Source organism: Citrus clementina, unplaced genomic scaffold, assembly GCF_000493195.1.
Source record: "Citrus clementina cultivar Clemenules unplaced genomic scaffold, Citrus_clementina_v1.0 scaffold_6, whole genome shotgun sequence".
Taxonomy (NCBI): domain Eukaryota; kingdom Viridiplantae; phylum Streptophyta; class Magnoliopsida; order Sapindales; family Rutaceae; genus Citrus; species Citrus x clementina.
The window spans coordinates 6437764-6447382 of NW_006262139.1; the positions used below are offsets into that span (position 1 = coordinate 6437764).

Consider the following 9619-nt stretch of genomic DNA (forward strand, 5'->3'; position numbering starts at 1 on the left):
ATTCAAATTTCAGATTAAAAAAAAAATATACTACCTTAGTTTCTAATTTATGCAATTGACCCATTAGACTTTTGGCTACTTTAAAATATTATATATATCCCATTATTAAGCCAGTTTTCTATTTCAGCACTTACTTACCTGTTATGGTTGTTTGTCTATGGCAGGAGGATTCACGTCCTTATGTGGTATACTTGATCACACTTGAAAATATGAGACAAAATGAGATGAATAAATTGATTGGAGAAGATATTTTATCATGTTGCTAGTTTCTCTTCTTCGCCTTTACCATTGAAACTTGAAAGTGGGCTTGAGCGGGCTATAGATTTTAACATAATGGACCGACGAATATAGTCGATTACATTATTCTTTCTTTATTACTTCCTAGAAACAACCAAATACCACACATGAAACCTTCGGTATTCACATCTTATACTATAAATTAAAAAATAAACAACACTTTTTTCAATAAAAATTATGTTCTTATCCACCTTTGCTGCAGACTCTTTCCATAACACATGTCAATTCCTCACGCCACCATGCTACCACGTTTCAGTTTCTTCCCATGCACCGTTGGATGAGGTTGCGGCCTCAGCATAATTAATAATTATTTTGTCATTCTCTTCTCTCTCTCTCTCTCTCTCTCCCTCTCTCACTTATGAACTCACAGTTCAAAAATATCTCCATTGATCCACCACCATCACCGTTAACGGAAATGGAATTCCAAGAAGAAAATGAAAAAGAAGAATTCTTGCCCTTAATACTAAAACCATCAGAATGGTTCACTAAACTAGTGTCTTTACAAGCTGATATGATCTACAACTGCATAGTCAACCTCTCATCACCAATTTGTTCTCTCTTTTCTGTTGCCTCTGACTCTTATCAGCGTGCCGAGAAAACAGCAACAAGTGTGGAAATGGCAGTGCAGAAAGTGCCTTCGAAACTCACTCATGGCAGTGCAATAATGCTCAAGAAAATATGTTTTGGGGTTCTGGGTGCCATTCAAGTTTGCATGCTTATGATGTTTCTGCTTGTTTTAGCAGCTGTTTTGGGCGTTGGCTTGGTGCAATTGTGGCTAGAGGAGCCTGTGTTTGTGAGAGACAGATTGTTCTTTGATTACACTGATGCTAATCCTCAGGCTATTTTCCCAGTTGCTGGTGTTCGCTTAGCGGGAAAAGGCAAGAGCCAAAATGGGGTACCTGTTGGCCACACTTATCAGGTTTCATTGCTTCTTTTGATGCCTGAATCAGCATATAATCGAGACATTGGGGTTTTTCAGGTATTTTAAATACATAATCTCTTTAGTTTGTTACAATTGATTATTAAATTTTGGTTTGACGGGGCATAACCGAGAAACCTTTAACTTGTGTAGGCTTAACATTAAAATCTATAAAAATGAGGGGGTCCAATGTAAATGATACAGAAATTATCAAATTAAAGTAGCCTTTTTTTTTTTTCATATTTAGACAGGTCTGAATTTGTTGTGAAGTCTAATGCGTCCCAAATTTGAACTAGGTGTGAATATGAATACGAATATCTTTTATTTTCTTTTTTCTAATATCTAATATAAGTGACATCTCGATTATTTTTTATAAATGAAAAATATTTTAAATATAATTATTTGACATCGATGTATTTACAAATTAAAAAAATTAAATTTTATAATTTGAGAAATAAACATATTTTATAGAAACGTTTTTATAATATTTTTCTATTTAGATAAAAATTACAAAAATTTACTTATTTAAAAATTTAAATGTAAATTATACATAACTTATAAAAAAACAAACAAGCAAATTTTAGAAAATGTTTGAAATTAATGAAATTTTATAAAATATTTGAAATTAATAAAATTTCAAACTTCAAATGTTTACCAAACACAAACAGCTCCTAAATCTGTAAGATTCAGTCCTTTGTTATGTTTGAGGCAGTAGTATCGCAAGTGACCAAAATTGGTTTTATTAAATAAGTTGTTTTATCAGTTGAGTACAGAAATCTTGTCCAACAATGGGAATGTGATAGCAAAATCTAGCCAGCCATGTATGTTGCGATTCAGCAGCCTCCCGGTACGACTGATTCGAACATTTCTTATGGGAATACCCCTTTTACTAGGAATTTCAGATGAAACCCAGAAAATTACTATCAAAATTTTGAAGCACAAAGAATGGAATGAAAGAACTGGAGCAATCAGAGTTACATTGAGTCCAAGGGCTGGAACTTCAACTCCCCCGCAGTTGTATGAAACTGAAATCCTACTCAACTCGCATCTACCTTGGAGTAAACAGCTTGTCCACGACTGGAAATGGACATTTTATGTTTGGACATCAACTTATATATACATTCTGCTACTCATAATTTTAATCAGCTGCTGTAAACAAGTCTTATTTCCACTAACAGTAGATACTTTCAGAGATCAAGAACCTGATAGCGTCGAGACAAATTTGACGCCTGAAGAGGTGAGAAAACCGCAAAGATGGACCAGATATGAAAAGGAAATTCCAGAATCATTGAGGAGATGGCAACTAAGAAGAAGAAAACGAAAGGCAATCTATTTACATGAGTTTGTGCCCAGTTCCAAAACTAGCGCTGCCTCATCAGCATCAAGCGTTAAGATAACGAGGGAAGATACTACTAGTACAATTGTGGAAGAAGAAATTGGGGACTCTGAATCAGTGTGTCTAGGAGGTAGAGTTCACTAGATCCCTTTCAAAAAGACTTTCAAATATGTATTTTGCGCGAAAAGGATCAGTACTCGGCTGGTTAAAAACTAATGGAATTCATTTCAATTGATCCTAATGCGAAACTGGGAATTTTATAAGAAAAATTCTGATGCTAGCAGCTTACGAAGCCTCCCAATCATTTCAAAAAGTTGACCAAGTAAAATTTCAAAGACAAGTAAAAGTAAAAGAAACATTAATTTAACCGCAAATGACAATTTCTTCTGCAAGCTCTCACAAGAAACTGAAACCTGGAGGAGAAAGTAGACCAATCAAAATAGTTGACAAGAAATTGAAACAAGGAGGGGAAATTGGACCAATTACTTTTGTTAAAGAGGCACGATATGACTGAGTTATTCTCTGTAGAACTAAAAGAAAAAATATTAATGAAAATGTGGTTATGAAAATGTGGATTTTAAACAGATGGTACTGATGCAAGGAATCTTTTGAAACTCAATTCTACCATTTTAATATTCAAACCACAATGTGATTGATAAAACAGTGTTGTATCAAGACTATGTTATCATACTTAGACGTCAGGCTAAATGTGATTTATAGAAGGCAAAAGATTATACAAGAGGAGAAAAGAGGAGTGAACTAAGATACATAAGCAATGGAAGGAAGCAGAAAAGTAACCATTTGAAGAGTACAAAAATAAATATAACTTCTATTGTGTTTCTGCACCGTCTTTGTTTTGCTGAGTACACCAATAAATATAACTTCTATTGTGCTTAGGCACCGTCGTGGTTTTGATTCTCAGGTACTTTATCTCCATTCTTGGTGGGTTTGCTTGTTTGTTCCGAGACAATCTGGCCAACTTTGACATATTTTTCCATGAATTTATATTCCCAATCTTGCAGAACTTCAAGCTCAGAATCACTAAGGCCTTCAATATTCCCAGTTAGGTCTTGAGGGTCAAAAGACATAAGAGCTAAGGCTCTACTGGCGTCCCTTCCAGCAAACATTGCATATGGCCCTCCAGGTCCATAGAACATCCTGCACAAGAAGGTTGAGTAAGATCCGTGTTCAAGTAAATGAAATTTAGCAAGTAATAATACATTCATCTTTAGAGATAACAGTAGCAAGCTTCAGGAGAATAGACTATAATACAGAAAATTAGATAAATTCAATCGTCACGGCTTCTAAAGAAGAACATGACTAAAGCGGCTTTATGTTGCCAAAGATCAAAATTGAGAAATGAAGTATGTAAATTGAATATTTCAGATTACTGAAGTAAAACCCAAATAATAGCAAATTGGCTGGAGAACTTGTCCTTAGAAAAAGCCTAAATTGAATGTGAAAGTGATTTCAAAGGCATTGTGTAAAGTTTAGTCAGATTATAACCAAAATCCATGCAACACAACATCACTTCATTTTCTCTTAATGGGTCTCTTAATTTGATCTACGAATTTCCGGCAAAGTCCAAATCCAACTCCAACATTGTAACTAATAGTAACTTCACCATAGATCATCTTTGGAACCTGTTTATCCTCGGACAGGTTCATAGAAAGTAAGAGTGCATCATGTGTAAACTATCCCCAACTTCATTTTTCCCATCCAACTCTCTGGCTAAAAAACAACCTTAAATAACTTTTTTAAAAGATAAATACGAATTCTCACAGAAACTAAGATTGTATGCCTTCGCTCTAGAGTGTTAGCAATAATTGAAATAAGGGTGTCAACAACAAACTGAAATTCAATTTCGCAGAAGCTGCCATGCCAATGCCTTACTCTTAAAGGGATTGGACGCTATTTCTGTGCTTTGGCTTTTAAATCACAACTCCTAAGAAATTGATGCTCCAGCCGTAATAATGTCTAGTTAATATGAATTTTGAATTACTGAATTTGACAATTAATAAAGACAATTAAAGATTTTCATCAAACAAACGATGTCTAAATCTCAATAAGGCAAGTTCTAACCCAATCAATCAATGAAGAGCAGTTCAAACAAGAAAAACGCTACTGAAACAAAAAAAAAAAGAAAAAAGGATTGAAGCACTATGCCTGGAGCGAGAGACGTCGTAGATTTGTCCCTTGATAGCCATCAAAAGAGGCTTATTAGGGTCAGAACCATCATAAGCTCTCAACTCATGTTCAGTGACTTCTCCTAGCTGCACCGTTTCGGGGATCACCGTTTGGTTCGAAAAGTTAGCCGCCGTCGCCGCCGACGCCGCGGCGCTGGAGCTGATGAGCTTGTTCTTCAAGTCTTCTGGCGGCTCTGGGTCAACGAACATGCTACAAACCGTTTTATAAACCACGCACATAAGGGCCAGGATTGTGAAGAAAGCCGCCGGTGATAGTCCGGTGTAGGTGGTGACCGTGTCCATCACCGCTGCGAAAAACGCCACCATTGTGTAAGCTTCTTAATTAATTTGGGTCTTCTTTTTCTTTAATTTAATTTTAAAAGAAGAACAAAGCTCACCAACCAAAGATCGCTCTGCTCGTAAGTTTAACCCGCCGCTCCAAGCACAGCAACCTCGAAATGACTTTTGAAATGACTATTTTATCTTAGATGCAAAAGCATATTTATCAATTTCTATTTTAGATACTGATGCAAAGTAAGAAAGTAAAAAAATCCAAACTAAATTAAAATTTATAATATTTAAAAATATTTAAATTAATTTATATTATAGTTTAATTTGGTTTCTTATTTAGACTTTTATTTTTTAGGCATTACTTATTTAAGTTACAGTAGTGCTACATATTTTAAATTTTTTATCCCAAAAAGTTATCCCAAATGACATATTATTAATTGAGTGGTTGATAATTCTTTACAAAATTCAAGTGAATTAATTATATTATCTCACCAATTAATTGATAAATGACACATCATTTGGGATAATTTTTTGAGATAAAAAAATTGGGATGTGTAGCATTACTCTTTAAGTTATAATCTTAATTTCTGTATAAGTCTTGTTAAAATAAGTTTTTTAGTCAAATTAAGATAAGTCGTAGTTATTATAAATAAGTGTCTTTTGTAACTTTACAAGCAGGCTTTGATTATTTCTTACAATAAATTATATATTTGAGCTCAATGATATATTCAATTTCAAAACTCTGTGTGAGTTTTTGTGTTTTAATTAATTCTTGACATTTTGCATAATCAACGAGTCTCAAACCTCTTCACAATATTCTTTTGAATCAACGTGAATTTACTTTATTCTTTCATTTGGGTGTTCTCTAGAATCAATGGAATATTAGAACATTACACTTCCGTTGTATCAGTTTAGTATTAGAGCTAAAACATGGTATTACAAATCTACCCCCCATTACCACCAAACCTGCTCTTTTTTATTTTTGAATTTTTTTCCATTTAGTTTCTTTTAGTTTATTTCAAGAAAATAAAAAATAAAAAATCTCAAATTATCAAATCCAAGCTAGCGTTCACTATCGACCAACACCACCACAAACTCACCGGCCATCGCTGACCAAACCTCAACGATAATATCTCGATTCCTGCCACTAAAACTACCACACGAGCCGTAAAAAAACTGTGAACTCCGCCACACTTATCACCACCATTCTCATCGTTCTAATTGTCATCTTCACCATTCAGAACCACTATCACCTTCTCCATCCATAGTTTGTCCAATTCCAACCATTGTCAAGACTAATTATTCATTGGACTCGTCGTAACCAAACCAAAACCACGGCCCAAATTAACATATTGATCAACTGCTACCACTGTTAGTTGATTATCATTGTTGATATCAGTTTCCTCCCAGCCACCGTCTTTTTAATCCAACTTACTCTGCTCTGAATCATGGTCACAAGTTCCTAGCAACACCTGACCTTGAAAGTTAGGTTATTGATAGTTTTAACCTAGTACTTTCTCTTACTTACAATATTAACTTTTAATCTTTTGATCTAATAAAAAACCCCCAAACAAAAAATTAAAAAAAAATTGAATCATGAAACCACAACATTGTTGTAAAGATTTCGTCTTGAAAGAAGATATTTTAGTTCAGATGTTGAGGATTTTGCATTCGAAGAGAAATTGTGAAATAGAAAATCTTTACATATAAGACAGAAATATGGATTTGACAAAGTTGTTCATGATAATGCATGTTATAAGGATAATGAGGAAACTAGTGATTTTGCTTCACTTGACAATACTATTCCTTCCAAGGAGAATATTAATTGGCCATTCACTTTCATAACAAATTCTCCACACACAGACATTGATTTGGATCAATTGTCGAAATTTTATTACTATCTTGATATTGTGGAACGAGAGTAGTTGTTCATACATCTTTTCGTCTTGTGGACCAAAGATAGGTGATTGTTGATATAATCTCTTATTGTTCTTTTTATTTTCCCAAAAAGACAAAGAAGATTGTGATATTTTTTGACAGTCAGTGGATTATAAAAAGAAATAATTTTTCTTTAATTATGTTGAAATTCTGTATAAATCCGAAAACTTATTGTTAGAGAAATTGTTTATAGAAGAATTTATTTTACGCTATTGGAGTGATTGGATGAACATCACTACAAAAGTTGGAAAATTTAAAGTTCATCATCTACATTTAAGCTCTATTTTGAAAGTTAATCTTTATACATGTGAAGATGTTCTTTGAGATTGCAACAAGCAAAATTCAAGAACCAATGGGAATGATGTAGAGCAAGAAATTGAAGAAATCATAATAAGACTGAAATTTATAATATTTAGGAACACTTTAATTAATTTATATTCTAGTTTAATTTGGTTTCTGTGAGGCACAACTTTCTCACTTGAATAAATATAGTATAATTAATTTTTTAAGCTAACAAATTTTCTTGTGTATTAAAATAATAATAATAATAATAATATATTTATGAGAGTAAATTCTAGTGTAATGATGACATAAGCAATGGCATAAGAAATGATACAATAAGAGAAGTTTGTAGAAATATTTAGAAATCCTAGAATTACAAAGATATTTATGAAGAATAATCCTCAACCATTAATCAAGAGCTATGGTGGCAAAATCATATTCATCCATTAGCTTTAGAAAATCCTATAAGTACCCCTAACCGTTTCATTTTCAATATCACCTTAGAAATTCTATCATCTTTTATTCTAAGTAATAACATCAAAGAGTAAAGAAATCTTCAAGTTAGGAGAGTCTAAACAAGTCAAGGTGAAGAGGTAAGTAACAGTCCAACTGCAACGTAGGGACAAAATTCTTTTTCTAGACATAAATTTCTCTTTAGTTATTTCTTTATCTTATGATGGCTACTATGATGTGATTGCTCATTATTTAATTCTTATATGCTTGGCTGTGCCGTCTATATTATGATAGTTTCTTATTGAATCCTTATATGGTCAAATATGGGGCCTATCTTATGATATTTTCCTATTTAACCCTTATATGGTCAGATATGGGGTCTATATTATGATATTTTCCTATTTAACCTTTATATGGTTGGCTGTGCCGCTTATGTTCCGATATTTTTCTTACTTAATCTTTATATGGTCGGCTATGCCTCATATACCATGATACTTTATTGAATACATGTATTTCATCTTAATATGTTAAGATTACTTTACAAAGAAGACATTTAAAAATGAGTTATGTAAAATGGCAAAGTTCCAAAGACGGCAAGCCCTCAAAGTTAAGTAAAGAATAATTTTTTGGGGATGAAGATATGTAACGTCCAAAAGATCAACTATTAATTTAGGCCGCAGGGTATGTTGTTTTAAAAAATAAAACGTGCCAACCTTGTAGTACAAAATACCTACGACTTTAATGCAGTTATTTCTAAGTTTCTTATAAAGATTTAATGTTTATAAGGCCATGTATGGGCATAATAATCAATACATGTATCAAAATGTTATCTTACTGGGCATTAGCTCATGTAAAGTATTGATGAATAGGTCAAGCTAACGTCAAGTCCCAACCGAGACAAAGTGTATATGGGTATCAAACCATGGGATTGTAATGGGCTTAATTGTATTTTTACCCCAAAAAAAACTAAATATCTTAAGTTTTTTTATGTAATAATAAAGTTTAAAAATATATACTAAGGAATCCCTACGTGTGTCTTATATTTTGTAATGAAGTTTTTGCTTGCTATGTAAAACCCTCTTTTTAAGAATCCCTATTGTTAATAAAAACTAATGAGATTTTAAATATTTTGAAATGAATCACCTTATTTTAGTAATAAAAATGGGGTGTTACAATTTCCTATTTAGAGTTTTATTGTTTAAGCATTGCTTATTTGAGTTGTATTCTTACCAAACAAATTCATAGTAGCGTTCATTGATAACATCTTGGTCTACTCGCCGACAAAAGAATAATATGTTAAGCATCTACGAATCACTCTTTAGACCTTGAAGGTGAAGCAACTTTATGCATAATTCAAGAAATGTGAATTTTGGCTTGAAAAAGTTGCATTCTAGGGACACGTTGTATTTAAAGATGGAATTTCAGTAGACCCTTCAAAGGTGGAAGTTGTAAGTTAATGGTCCAGACTGACTAATGCAAGAGAAGTCAGAAGTTTCCTGGGTTTGGCTGGATATTATCGAAGATTTATAAAAGGTTTCTTTAAAATCACAATGCCACTAACTGTCAAATTCATATGGATGCCAGAATATGAGAAAAGCTTAGAAGAACTGAAATAATGATTGGTCACCGGCCCAATCCTAGCCATTCTTAACAACTCTGAGGAATTTGTCATCTATAGTAATGCCTCCAAAAATGGAATAAATGGAAGAGTCATTGTTTATGCTTTTAAACAGTTAAATGAATATAAGAAAAATTATCCAACATATGATATAGAGTTGGCAATGATGGTGAACGCATTAAAAATATGGCATCACTATTTGATTGGAGCGTATTGTAAAATTTACACTGATCATAAAAGGCTCAAATACCTCTTTACACAAAAGGAGTTAAGTACGTGACAACGACAATAATTGGAGC

The 9619-nt window shown here is 32.9% G+C and overlaps 2 protein-coding genes across 4 annotated transcripts; one reads left to right on the forward strand and one right to left on the reverse strand.

The window, feature by feature from the left end:
• The first annotated feature begins 712 nt into the window (after positions 1–712).
• On the forward strand, positions 713–2696 carry LOC18038862 (seipin-1). Its single transcript, XM_006428464.2, has 2 exons — positions 713–1276; positions 1980–2696. Exons 1-2 carry the CDS (start codon positions 713–715, stop codon positions 2694–2696), a joined length of 1281 nt encoding a protein of 426 aa, XP_006428527.2.
• A 554-nt stretch (positions 2697–3250) lies between these two features.
• LOC18038863 (membrane steroid-binding protein 2) lies at positions 3251–5207 on the reverse strand. 3 transcript variants are annotated; one of them, XM_024182824.1, is made up of 3 exons: positions 5141–5207; positions 4719–5046; positions 3251–3710 (listed from the first exon to the last, which is right to left on the reverse strand). In XM_024182824.1, the coding sequence occupies exons 2-3, from the start codon at positions 5039–5041 to the stop codon at positions 3446–3448; spliced, it is 588 nt and encodes a 195-aa protein (XP_024038592.1). In that variant the 5' UTR covers positions 5042–5046; positions 5141–5207; the 3' UTR covers positions 3251–3445. The 3 variants fall into 3 exon arrangements, with proteins under 3 accessions (XP_024038592.1, XP_006428528.1, XP_006428529.1); XM_006428465.2 differs by having other exon boundaries at positions 5137–5207; XM_006428466.2 differs by having other exon boundaries at positions 4719–5207.
• Positions 5208–9619: the final 4412 nt, after the last annotated feature.